The sequence below is a fragment of the Emys orbicularis genome, chromosome 6 (genome assembly GCF_028017835.1).
Source record: "Emys orbicularis isolate rEmyOrb1 chromosome 6, rEmyOrb1.hap1, whole genome shotgun sequence".
In the NCBI taxonomy this organism is placed as follows: domain Eukaryota; kingdom Metazoa; phylum Chordata; order Testudines; family Emydidae; genus Emys; species Emys orbicularis.
The window spans coordinates 97,597,087-97,611,003 of NC_088688.1; the positions used below are offsets into that span (position 1 = coordinate 97,597,087).

Consider the following 13,917-nt stretch of genomic DNA (forward strand, 5'->3'; position numbering starts at 1 on the left):
AACTCCCTGTATAGCCCTCTTGAAATTCTGTCTCCCCTTTGCCCAGCAGAACCACACAGGTTTTGCTGCCAGGGGAGCCTTTTTGCCTCAGAGGCAGACAATTTGTCACCTAACAGAAGATGACAAACAACTAGGTCAGAGTAGTCGTAGATGTTTTGGAGAGATCAATTTTATTTAACCATTTATCTAACTTTTCTTTCATTTCCTTTCAAACAACACGTGTCTCTGAAATGAAAGACAACACTAAAAAGCTGCAGCCAGTTTAATGAAATCTACAACAAAGAAGGAACCACTGAGGCATAGTGTAAGAGCCAGAAAATGTGGTTTGTATACTCCTCTACTTCCATATCACAGGAGAAAAATAAAAAGGAACACTAATCTCTGTGATTTTATTTCCAAATCCCTCTGGCCTGCGGATTGGTGCTTCATTAAATATGATCTTAATAAAAGCTTATTTAAAAGCAGAAATGTAATGCTATTAATCTTTTACAGGAACTAAGGGATCTATTTCATTTCATGGCGGAGTATCCACAGATCAAGAGGCATTTACTAAAATGACACTGCTTATTTAGCAAAATCATGGATTGTCTTTGTAATTATTAGATGGATCTTAAAGACACATTGCACATATATTTCAAAATGCATGCAACGATGCTGGAAACTTATTAAAACTGTTACAAAACTATAAATTGTTGTGTTATTTAAGTGAAAACTTTGTGCAATGTGATATATTTTAAAGCCTAGGAAGTTTCACACAAACACAAAGTGAAGCTCTCAGAAGTCTAAAAGTGAAGGCTGTCTATATGCATTACAATAGTATGGGCCTATTTTTCTGCTGGTGCTGAGCTGCACCACATTTACACCAGCAAGAAACTTGGCGCATGGTCTTTAATTACATAACCACATACACCTCTACCCCAATATAACGCTGTCCTTGGGAGCCAAAAAATCGTACCGTGTTATAGGTGAAACGGTGTTATATCGAACTTGCTTTGCTCTGCTGGAGTGCGCAGCCCCGCCCCCGCAGCACTGCTTTACCGCGTTAGATCCGAATTCGTGTTATATCGGGTCGCGTTATATCGGGGTAGAGGTGTAGTATTTTTAGACAAGATGGCTACCAACTTTAGTTCCCAGGAGAGCTCCACTTTGCAACCTTCATGTACTTTTAATTTGGAGGGGGTGGGGGGGGGGCGGTGTATGGATTTTAAAATGTATCTGCTATAGTGTTATATATTTTGTGAAAAGGGGATTTCCAATCATAGGAAATGAGAAAAAAATAAAGGTTTTCTGATATACAGTAGGTTTTTTGTGATTACATCACCACCCACTTTGAGTGTCTTCACTGGATCCCCGTCATCCACCACATCAGATTAGCATTTCTTGCCCTCACATTCAAGGCCTTACACAACTTTTCTCCACCCTATATCTCTGATTAAATCTTTTATCATGTCTGTCTCACCATTTTCCCTCTACAAATGACACCAGACTTGATGCTCCACGTATCTCCTTCTCTCACACATTTCTCTGTGCCTTATTCCATGCTTTTGCCTTTGCCTGGAATATCTTCCTCATCCCAGGTAACCAAACCAGCAACTGGTTCTCATTCCAATGATTTCTAATGACTAACTTCTTGCACGGTCTGCACTAGAAGTGGGCTAGTAACATTTAAAAACAAACAAACCAAACCAGTAAGCTATTCTCCCCTCTAGGTATCCTGTCTTATTGATTTCTGTCTTTTCGATTTTAAGCTCTTATATAATATAGTACTGAGCATATTTTTGGCAATTCACAAACATAATGAATAACAAAAAATGTACTGTGGCCAGTATAAACCAAAGATAATCAAACTGGTTTATGCAGCAGCCTTAAAACTGCTGAGATCACCATCCAAAGATTATTTCATATTTGCCGGGAACTGCATTACATATGCAGCTTTAACCTTTATGCAGGCAGAAAGAGCAGCGTGTGCCAATTTCCCTTTTTATAGCTGGAACAACCACCCTCTTGCACAGATAAGAACATTGAGATATCCTGGCGCACAAGCACACTTTAATAAAACTAGATGGAATGGATATCGTTATCCATTATCAGTAACATTAAATGCACAAATCAAGTCACTCACACAAGAAATGATTTGATTATCTTATTAGCAGATTCACTCTTACTCTGGAATAATCCCCCCCAAGAAGAATTCCTTAGACTGTCTGGCTGACAACAGAATCAAATGTGAGCACTTTCTTCAAAGACAGCAGAGAAGTTTCAGGATTGGCAGGGATAAAATCGCCACTCAATCTTATCTGCTTTTTACTCTGAATTTTGTAGTCTGTTCCATATGGCACTTTCCTTCCCCTTGGTATTAAGCCACACTGATCATCCTGAAGCTGACTGTATATGTTCTAAAACTACACAAAATGAGGATTTCATACATGGGTAATTCTGTCTCTCTCCTTGGTGTTTAGTTACTTGTAAATCCTGCTTGAAGGTTAGTACGAGTGCCTGTTCAGTCGGTATAAACAACGTTTCCCTATAAAATGCTGTGAAAGAAACCACAGCAGTTGCTATCAAAAAAGTCAACATTAACCTACAATTACCACCAAGTGGTATTGGAGGTACTGCAGTTATTTTCTTTTGTAACTACAAGGAAAAATTGACATCTCATATATCACCATGGTAAATTAGGGTAAGCGTTTTTCTTTATGGTGAACATTATACCCTAGTAAACTGATTATAATAGTTCTGCATCAAATACTGTGATCTCTTTTGTGCCTTTAAGACATAGCCTCTTTTTGAGAGTGGTGCAGAACTGGACTGGCCCAGCAGTTGCTGAGAAAGTGAAACAGGAAAAATGCCTCCCCATATATGTCAGATCTGTAGGGTTCTAATTACTGAGTTCCTGTAAAATCTTAACATTGATATTGAAGTTTAAAAGAGCCCAGTGGGAAGTAAGTCACTCAACAATCAGGTGATAGCTCAGTGGTTTGAGCGTTGGCCTGTAAAACCCAGGGTTGTGAGTTCAATCCTTCAGGGGGCCATTTAGGGATATGGGGCAAAAATCTGTTGGATGATTTAATTGGGGATTGGTCCTGCTTTGAGCAGGGGGTTAGACTAGATGATCTCCTGAGGTCCCTTCTGTCCCTGATCTCTAAAGTACTGGTTTCTATATAAATGTTAACTAGAACAAGGTTTTGTTTATTAACTGGGCAAGATCCACACTCCATTAAAGATTTCTTCACCAGCTCTGAAGAGCTAATTTTTCTTTCACAAAAAAAGTCAACACTTTTTGGTGAAATACCTCATAAGCAGCATATAGTTCGGTTTAGAAAAGGAAGTAGGAAAAACATCAGGAAGAAATAAAGAAATATCCTAGTGGGTAAAAAGATTAGTGCTCACACTGGTGCTTGCTGTTACCTTAGCTATTCTTTGTTGTGGGCATTATTATATAAGAAGACCAATAGTAAAAATAAGTACCATCCCCTATCAAGTCTTCTCCATTATCTGTGGATCCAGACCCCTCACTCTCTGCATTATATTTTGCAACAAGTGGAGGTTTTTTAGTGGGCATATCTCTATGAGCATAGCTAAAACCATCACCTTCTGGCACAAAAATCCTCTGTCAGTCCCTCATATTACCACCACAGAAACAAATCAGAGGGTGCAGAAGGACAAAGCTGCAGCAGAATGAGCACGAGAAAAAATTATTCCCATTTCCAATATCACCCTGTTCTGTAGCTCAGCCTAGTAGGAATTTGTTTTAACTTGCTTGATTTCCCAGTATGCTACAGTATGCCAAATTCATATCTGTCTGTGAAAGGAGTAATAGTGAAACATACCCTTTTTGGAAGTTGTGCAAATATTGGTTTAAGTACTGCATTTAAAGTACTGACACAATGGTATTATTTTAGTGTCCCTTACTTATTATTGTTCCTAGTCATTTCCTCCTAATCCCAACCTTTCACTATGTACAAACCTGTACAATGTACAAGAACAGTGAAAACTGCAGTATCCAGACATCTCCATTAGGATACATTATGACTTTGCTTATACAGGTATGAACTAAAGAAAATGGTACAAAAAGCCAAAATCCAACCTACACACAATGTTACATATGTTGTAACACTGGGTATATTCCGGAGTATGTTGGCAGCTATGCTCCTTTGGAGTGTACACCGCAGGGACACATGGGTTGGGGTGTACTGAAAACAGAAACAGCTAGTGCACAAGCCAACGTGAACAGACACTGCCACAAAGATCAGCCTCTGGCTTGCTTGCATTGCAGTACACTCGTTGCCCATGCTTACGAAAACAGTAGCAGTTATCTTCCATCATGGTGTGGCAGTTTGCTGTCAGATATCCAGGTCTTCCATAGTAAAGTGTTTCTTTTGCCAGATGTTCATCCACTGTTCCACATGCTGCATGGGTGTTCACCTGTAAGGACTGGACATGACTCATTGGGTTTAAGAGTTTTTGACAAGTCAAATCTTTGCTGCAAGTAACTTTTTACTTAGAAATGTTATTGTGTGCACTGTATAGCTATTGTTTTCACTGAGATCTTCAAGTAAGATGGCAAGTCTCATAATGACCATATGAAGAGCTGTCCTTCACACTCCTGTCCTTTCCACTAGAACTAGAACTCAACGTTTGTTATAGATGGATTCTGACACGGTTCTACAGTTCTGAAGCTTTATATTTAAAAATACAGACCCAGATGGTAGCTCTATGGCGGCTGCAAACAAAATCTCATTTGATTGGCATTCATCTTCAGTGATAAAAGTATAGTAAAATCCTGATTCTCCAAACTACTTGGGTTACAGGAATTCATTCCAGATCATCAGAAATGTGGGAAATTGGCAGCTCTGCAAGGGTTTAGCTTCAGCCTTGTAAGGTTTAGGCAAAATTGAAGTCTTAAGTTTCTTGTCTGGGGATTTTATTCTATGGCTTTGGGCTCCCTTGCCCTTTTTATGGCTCAGTTTCACAATCTGGAAAATATAGATAATATTGCTCCATCCCACAGGTGTATTGTGAAAATTGATTAGTGTTTGCAAGACACTCTTAAGACAAAGAGGGCTGTATTTTACTATTGTTATTTATCACACACAGACAGCATTTGACCCACAGAGGGCTTGGTGTGAAGTGGAATCTACTGCAGCTCTGCAGAAAGAGAGAAGGTTTCACAGGGTTGCACAGTGTGCGCGTCTACTGTATGCTGTGGAGCACAGTTCTGCAGGACCTCTTTATGTGCGTGACCAAAGGTCTCTTTAAGGGTGGCACAAGGCAGGATTATCTGCTGTGTGAATCCTCTGGCATTTGGTCCCCAACTGGCAACTGGCTACTCTGCAAAGGCTTCAAGCCCCGAAGGCTTCAATAGCAATTGAGGAGTGGTTCCTAAACTACTCTGTGCCTTCGGCGAATGATATTCCTCATCCCCAGCTCTGCAGCAATCTTCAGCATGTACCCATGTTACAAATTGGATTTACCCCATGTTTATCCTTTAGCAAGAAAGATTTCCATCTAACTAGATATAATTGTTGCCCACTGTAAAATAGTGGGCAGATATGCCAGCCAGGAAGGTAAAATTACACCCCATCCCCCCCCAATAAATAAACCAGTTCAATCCAAGGTTATTTCCTCAAGAATGGCTTCTATCATTACAAAAAGACTCAAAACAACAGCAAAACAACTTAAAACACCTGAACCTGGCCAGCAAGTCTCAGTAAGTTGGGAAGGGAAGAACACACTCTTCCCTACAGGTAACCTTTTCTAGGTATCCTATAATTCCTGTCATGGAGAGACTCTCTCTCTAAGAGCCATCATATTCCCTCACAGTGAGCTCACTGCTCAGGCTACCCATTGCATTGTTCCAAAGGTGGTCACCTGACTCCCTGGTCATGTGCCCTCTAGACTTGCAGTCCCTCCCGGGAAACTACATTTCCCAGAATGCCTGCTCTTAAGAGGCCCAAGGGATGTAATAGGAGCACTGTGCCCAATTACATTAACACTAAAGCAAAAATTTGAAACACAATATTGAAAAATAGCTGATATTCACTCGTGTACACTCTTACCAACTGTGATAATTGCTCCAAGTTTATAGTTCTGTACTAGGGTTGCCAACTTTCTACTCACACAAAACCGAACACCCTTGCCCCGCCTCCTGCCCTGCCCCTCCTCTGAGGCCACGCCCAGCCCCTTCTCACTCCATAGCTCACTCTTCCCACTCTCACTCATTCGCTCATTTTCACCGGGCTGGCTCAGGGGGTTGGGGTGCGGGAGGAGGTGATGGCTCCAGCTACAGGCTCTGGGGTCAGGCCAGGGATGAGGGGTTTGGGGTGCAGGAGGGGGCTGTGGGCTGGGAGGTGGAGCCAAGGAGTTCGGAGTATGATGGGGGCTCCGGGATGATGCAGGGGTTGTGGGAGGGGGTACGGGCTCTGGGCTGGGGGTGCAGGTTCCAGGGTGGGGCCAGAAATGAGGGGTTCAGAGTGTGGGAGGGGGCTCCAGGCTGGGGCAGGGGGTGCGGGCTCTAGTGTGGGGCCAGGGATGAGGAATTTAGAATGATGCTCCAGGCTGGGACCAAGAGGTTCAGAGGGTGGGAGGGGGATCAGGACTGGGCCAGGGGGTTGGGGCACAGGAGGGGGTGAGGGCTCTGGCTGGGGGTGTAGGCTCCAGGGTTTGGCTGGGGATGAGGGGATTGGGGGGCAGGAGGGTGCTCTGGGTTGGGATCGAGGGTTTCGGAGGGCGGGAGTGGGATCAGGGCTGGGGCAAGGGGTTGGGGCATGGGAGTGGGGCGGGGGTGCAGGCTCCGGGCAGCGCTTATCTCATGCAGCTCCCGGAAACAGCGGCATGTCCCCACTCCGGCTCCTATGCGGAGGCGTGGCCAGGTGGCTCTGCGCGCTGCGCCATCTGCAGGTGCTACCCCCGGTTCCTGGCCAATGGGAGCTGCAGAGCTGGTGCTTGGGGTGGGGGCAGCATGCGGAGTCTCCTGGCTGCCCCTATGCATAGGAGCTGGAGGGGTGACATGCCACTGCTTCTGGGAGCCGCAGGGAGCCTGCCTTAGATCCACTGCACCAACGACCGGACTTTTAATGGTCTGGTCAGCACAGCTTACCGGAGCTGCCAGGGTCCCTTTTCAACCGTGCGTTCCAGTCAAAAACCAGACACCTGGCCACTCTATCCTGAACATCTGTGTGTGTTTGATATGGTATGAATGGAAAATCCCACCAATTCAGCCAAACCTAAAGAGTTCTTTGAACCATCAAAAACCAGTCAATTAAACCTGAAACACTATTAAAGGGAATCTGCAGGGTCTGATTCTGCTCCACTTTCTTTGTGCTAGATCCACAAAGTGACTTAAATATTGCAATGCTGAGCATTGTAGTGCCTCACTTTTAGGCATCTTGCTACCCAGTGAAAGCCACAGCCCCAAGTTAGGCACCTAGGCCCTATACAATGCATAGGGAGAGTTTGGCACCTAAGATTGGGACCCACAAAAGCCAGCATGCTGCACAGGGAGCCACCTAAGCTAGTCAATCAGAAATGCTGAGGAGATGGATATAACATAAGTTCTGCCCCTCTCAGGGAGTTAGATGCCTAAATTCTGGGATTCTCAGCCATGAACTCTCTGCTGGAGTTAGGTGTCTAAACCATGTTTTGCAAGAAATGCCAAGGAGGCACGCAGGTGAGGAAAAAGGCCTCCCTTATATATTTTAGCACTCACCCAGGACACTGGAGACTTTGGTTGAATTCTCCTCTCTGTTAGGAGTGGAGAAGGAAGTTTGAATGCAGGTCTCTCACCAATCAGGGGAGTACTCCAACCACTGGGCCACAGAGTCATTCCTACTCTCTCGTTGGCCCAATGCATATTTAATTATTCATACACATTGGAACAGCTTCAATAGGAGAGACTGAGAGACCTGCAGACTAGAATATCTCATAATCAGCTAGTCAGGACCCTCCCTTGACAGGTGGGGGGAAAAGTTCAAATCCCTGCTCCACATCAGACAAAGGGGGGCACTGAACCCTAGTCTTCCACATTCCAGGTGAGTGCTCTAGCCACACGCTAAAGGCTGTGATGGAGGAGTCCTCCTCATACTCCCTCTGCCCCAGGGCTATTTTGTGTGAAAATGCCTGCTGGATCAGGTGAAATAGGCAGAGGAATGCCTAGTCTGAGGATCTTGCCTAGTCTGAGGATCTGTGATTAGGCATAAAATAGGTGCCCAGGAGCCTTAAAATGAGCTGGCTGTGTTCATCCTCACTGGCAGAAACATACCATATGTAACCGTGGAAACTCAGGCACCTAGGGATTTTAGGCACCTACAGGGTTAGGTGGCAGCTGAGCAGGGTTTGACACTTTTTTTTAATTTTAAACCATTTTATTATTTCCTTTTCTTTGCTTCTAGCTGCAATGATTAAAATATATTGTATATTTATGTTTCACTTTTCCTTTATTTACCGTAAGTGATTTAACTTTCCACACACCATGGTCTTCCCTCAGACACTGTGAAGAGCAGCGGTGGCAAGAGAAATATTGTTTTTTCTGCTATCTCATGTAATTTAACTACCTGATAAGTAACTAATTGTGCTTTGATGCCTGGCTGTGGGAGCGACATAGGACCTGCTCTTTTCAGAAGCATCACAACAGAAATAATTTGTTAAACAATCATTGTCTAATTCTTTAGTGTAACAAAGTAAAATATTTACCAGTACATGTGACCCAATTTACATTTCTTAAATACCTAAAATACTTACTGATTTCATTGGCATGTCGCTTAAGGAGTTTAGGGTATAGAAGGAATTCAGGATCATTCCCCAATTCAGGATCCAAACTATCTTTAACAATTTAAAAATTAATCCATCCAAATTAAGAGCATGAGAACGGCCATACTGGGTCAGACCAAAGGTCCATTTAGCCCAGTATCCTGTCTTCCGACAGTCACCAATTCCAGGTGCCCGAGAGAGAATGAACAGAACAGACAATCATCAAGTGATCCATCCCCGGTCACCCATTCCCAGCTTCTGGCAATTGACTCTTCAGTGTGTTAAGTATCTCTTTAGAATGCTTAGTTCAATCTTTATGAGAAAGGTACAGACTATGATCTGGGAATATTTATATTTGGAAAAATTGAAGGTTAGCTCAAGAAGTCGCAACAAGAACACTTTCTTGATTGTTTTACTTGTGAACTTTTCTGTATAGCAGTAACATACTATGTGGCATTTTGATTTGTGTCCAGAACTTGAGATAGCCATGGCCAGCAAAAGCTACAATTGTTATAGAAGTTTCTCAGTTTCTGTTTATTATTTGCTCTACCAAACATTGTACCTGAAAGTCTGAGATTGCAGGAACTACCAATGACTTTGCTGTTTGCTCAAAGTTTAGAGAGTCTTGCAACTCTCTGTGTACTGTGGTACGAAACACATAAAGTGTCTTTTTAAGCCAGGAATACAAGTCTGGTTTTAGGGTTAGCCCAGAGGATCCATTTCATGCTTACCTTATCTGTGTGTTTTTAAATGAGCATGGAAAGAATTTGCTATTGTACAATGTTCCTGATAATACTGACTAATTAGCAATGGTGGACTTTAGCTGTTTTATTGATAGTTACTTGCTTAGCAAGACAAACAGGTTTATTATCTGTAGGAAAATATGTCAAATGCAGGAGAACCCTTGCTTTAGTTTTGTTTTATTTTATTTTTTTAAAAAAACCTTCCTCCAGACCAACATCATTGGCATAATTCTTAAACTCTGTTTGTAAATATCCCAGTTTATTTAAAAATTAGACTAACTGTTAACATATTCTACAATTACATTTTATTTTCTTCCTGCTCATTGAAATGACGTAAATGTTTCCTTCTCTGGGTCATTTACATTTGCCAGGATACTTATGACCACATATCTTAGCTTCTGAAAAAAATATGGACAGCACACCAAAAAATAGTAGTATAAAACTTACCAACTCTTTAGAAGAGTTTCTCATGACAGAAGAGATCAGAGAACATTTCCAGAAATTACAATATAAGAATTAAATCTAGGTAAACATTTGTAAATACACAATTGAGTTGGTGAGACAAGGGTGGGTGAGGTAATAACTTTTATGGGACCAACTTCTGTTGGTGAGAGAGACAAGCTTTCAAGCTTACACAGAGCTCTTCAGAAAAGATATTATCTCATCCACCTTGTCTCTCTAATATCCTGGGACTGACATGGCTACAACGACACTGCAAACAATAATTGAGTTAGTGTTATTTCAATGGTTTGAACAAAACTACTTAAGTACATATATAGTCTTAAATGAATGCCTAAGGCAAGTTAATAAACATGCATAATACTACTAACCTTAGTATACTTAATTTTCAGATCACTGAGTGGTGCAGGCAGAGCTGGAGCAGAATTGCTATCTGGGATTTGTTTTTTCGTATTTTCAGTTGACATGTTTAGTTAGTTCCTGAAACACAGGTGAAATGAGGAATCAGAGAAGCTGAGTGATTTTGTCCTGACTGAGCATTTAGCTTTATTTGTGCTATTTTGTCTGAACTGGCTATGGTATATTTGCATACAAGACTATGATTGGATGAAAGATTTCACTGCAAAAAGAAAATGACACTACTTATTTCTAACACCAAGGGCAGCAGTGTTTTCACTTAGGTTGAAATCTGTATGATACAAATTCTTCAGAAATAAACTGTATTGAAAGACATTATGAAAGTTTGCAAATATTAGAGCATTTCTTGTTCTTACCTGCAAAATATCTTTCTTAGATCGGGCAGGTCCAGAAATTCGAACCTGGGCTCTTCAGTTTGGAGGTAGAGACAAATGTGTTAGTTCGGGGTGCAGGCAAAGCCTTTCCCACTAGAGAGCCAGACAGAATAACTTCCAGAGCTGTAAAGTACTCAATTGTGATTTTAATACACTTGGAACAAATCATCATTCCTGTTGATAACACTTATTGTTGTAGAACATGTGGAATGAGGACAAATGTATTAATATAAGGTCCTCATACCCTTACCAAAACCAAGTAATTTAAGGGAGGGACAAAACGATGGACCTGCCTGATCAAAGAAAGAAAATTTGCAGATAAAAACAAAAAATTGCCTATTCTTTTTCCGAGGCAGCTCCACAGATTGTAAGTAGCATTTTTTTCAGCAGTGCCCGCTAGAAAGGGTATCTGAATTTGTTAAAATAACGATGTGTAATTCATTATGAAAAGTGGACTGCTGGAGTACTATTGCATCCAGTGCCCCTCTGCTGAAGAAGGTGCCCACTGATGCTTGTATATGTTTAGTTTCTATTACTTAGGGTATGTCTACACTACGAGAGTAGTTCGATTTTACTTAAATCGAATATGTGGAATCTATATTGCAAAGTCGAACGTGTGTGTCCACACTAAGGACAGTAATTCGACTTTGTGAGTCCACACTAACGGGGCAAGCGTCGACATTGGAAGCGGTGCACTGTGGGCAGCTATCCCACAGTTCCCGCAGTCCCCGCTGCCCATTGGAATTCTGGGTCGAGCCCCCAATGCCTTCTGGGGAAAAAAATGTGTCGAGGGTGCTTTTGGGTAACTGTCGTCATCCAACCGTCACTCCCGGCCTCCCTCCCTGAAAGCGCCGGCGGGAAATCAGTTTGCGCACTTTTCTGGTCAGTGACAGCGTGGACGCCACAGCACTGCGAGCATGGAGCCCGCTGCGACCATCGCTGCAGTTGTGGCCGTTGTCAACGCCTCGCAGCTTATCATCCACCTTTCCCAGAGGCAGATGCAGATAAATCAGGCGAGGAGGCTACGGCACCGCGGTGAGGGCCTGAAGTCTGAGAGTAGCACAGACCTGTCAGAAAGCACGGGACCCAGCGCCGAGGACATCACGGTGGCAATGGGTCATGTGGATGTTGTGGAACGGCGATTCTGGGCCCAGGAAACAAGCACGGACTGGTGGGACCGCATAGTGCTGCAGGTCTGGGATGAATCCCAGTGGCTGCGAAACTTTTGCCTGCGGAAGGGGACTTTCCTTGAACTTTGTGAGTTGCTGTCCCCTGCCCTGAAGCGCAATGACACCCGGATGCGAGCAGCCCTGACTGTCCAGAAGCGAGTGGCCATAGCCCTCTGGAAGCTTGCAACGCCAGACAGCTACCGGTCAGTCGCGAACCACTTTGGCGTGGGTAAATCTACCATGGGGGTTGTTGTGATGCAAGTGGCCAACGCAATCGTTGAGGTACTGCTCTCAAAGGTAGTGACCCTGGGAAACGCGCAGGCCATCATAGATGGCTTCGCCGCGATGGGATTCCCAAACTGCAGTGGGGCTATAGATGGAACTCACATCCCTATCCTGGGACCGGACCACCAGGCCAGCCAGTACATCAACCGAAAGGGCTATTTTTCAATGGTGCTGCAAGCACTGGTGGACCATAGGGGACGTTTTACAAACATCAACGTCGGATGGCCGGGCAAGGTTCATGACGCTCGTGTTTTCAGGAACTCAGGTCTGTTTAGACGGCTGCAGGAAGGTATTTACTTCCCGGACCACAAAATAACTGTTGGGGATGTGGAGATGCCTACAGTCATCCTCGGGGACCCAGCCTACCCGCTAATGCCCTGGCTCATGAAGCCCTATACTGGCGCCCTGGACACTGAAAAAGAACTGTTCAACTACCGGCTGAGTAAGTGCAGAATGGTGGTGGAGTGTGCTTTTGGCCGTCTCAAGGGGAGATGGAGAAGCTTACTGACTCGCTGTGATGTCAGCGAAACCAATATCCCCATTGTTATTGCAGCTTGCTGTGTGCTCCACAATCTCTGTGAGAGCCAGGGGGAGACCTTTATGGCGGGGTGGGAGGTTGAGGCAAGTAGCCTGGCTTCTGATTACGCCCAGCCAGACAGCCGGGCGATTAGAAGAGCCCAGCGGGACGCGCTGTGCATCCGGGAGGCTTTGAAAGCTAGGTTCCAGAGTGAGCAGGGTAACCAGTGACTTTTCAGTTTGTGTACAGAGAAGCTGAACCTGCCCCCGTTTCTTTACCCACTAAATGTTCAGTATCCTCTCCAGTTACATACCCCGTTCCCCCCCTTCCAACACACGTTTAAAAATAAAATCACTTGAATTTTGTTAATGAACACCGTTTTCTTTATTACTGTTTTCGTGGGAAAGTGTTGAACCTGGGACGCAGACTGTGGTGGGGAGCGGGTGTAGTGTAGTGATGCAAATGACGCTTCCAAACTCCAGGAATGACAGGCTCCGCGGTGGTGGACTGGTGGTTTCAATGGAGCCTGCCACCCCTCCTGTTTGGGACTCTGTGTGTGGGGGGGCTATGTGACTTTGTGGCAGGGGGAGGACGGTTACAGATCCCCTGCTGCGTTGCTCTGTGATCCAGGATAAGGACCGCTGCATAAGATCTCTAACTGCCCTCCCCCGCCACAAAGTCACAGAGCACCCCCCACCCCCCACAGAACACTAAAACCACCTCCCAGACTGACCAGGGTAACTAGTGACTGCAATGTGTGTGTGCCCTGCTGCTGAACCTGCCCCTGCCTCTGTACCCTGCTAAAGGTGACTGTCCTGTCCAATTACCAACCCCCTTCCCCCCCTTCAGACAGACTCTCCTCTAAAGAACATGATGGAAACAGTAATTAACAGAAACGTATTTTTTATTAGCAACTACACATGAAACTGGGGGGTGAAACTGGGACGGGGGCTTGGGTGAGGCGGGAAGGAAAGGACTTGTCAAATTTTGGGGAATGAGAGCCTTCTAGTAGTAGAGCAGTCTGCAGGGGTGGAGTGAGAGTTTTCACGGACTCTGCCGCCCCTCCTTCTTTGGACTTTGGGTGAGGGTGGTATGGGACTTGGTGGCGGGGGAGGGCGGTTAGAGATACACTGCAGCGGGGCTCTGTCCTCCTGCCTCTGGTCCTGCAGAACATCCACAAGGCCCCGGAGCGTGTCCGTTTGCTC

General features: G+C 44.3%; 1 protein-coding gene across 2 annotated transcripts in view; it reads right to left on the minus strand.

The window, feature by feature from the left end:
* Nucleotides 1–10,417, minus strand: part of ALDH1A1 (aldehyde dehydrogenase 1 family member A1) — a 47,901-nt gene extending 37,484 nt beyond the window's left edge. Inside the window, exons 1-2 of one of the 2 annotated variants that reach the window (XM_065406029.1) lie at nt 6,285–6,320; nt 376–405 (exon numbers count right to left, since the gene is read on the minus strand). Coding sequence is in view for 1 of the 2 variants with exons in the window: in XM_065406028.1 (XP_065262100.1) it covers nt 10,322–10,417 (96 nt within the window). In the remaining variant the exon portion in view is untranslated. Of the gene's footprint in view, nt 1–375; nt 406–6,284; nt 6,321–10,321 lie in introns of those variants that run through there. The other variant, XM_065406028.1, reaches the window with a different exon arrangement.
* Nucleotides 10,418–13,917: the final 3,500 nt, after the last annotated feature.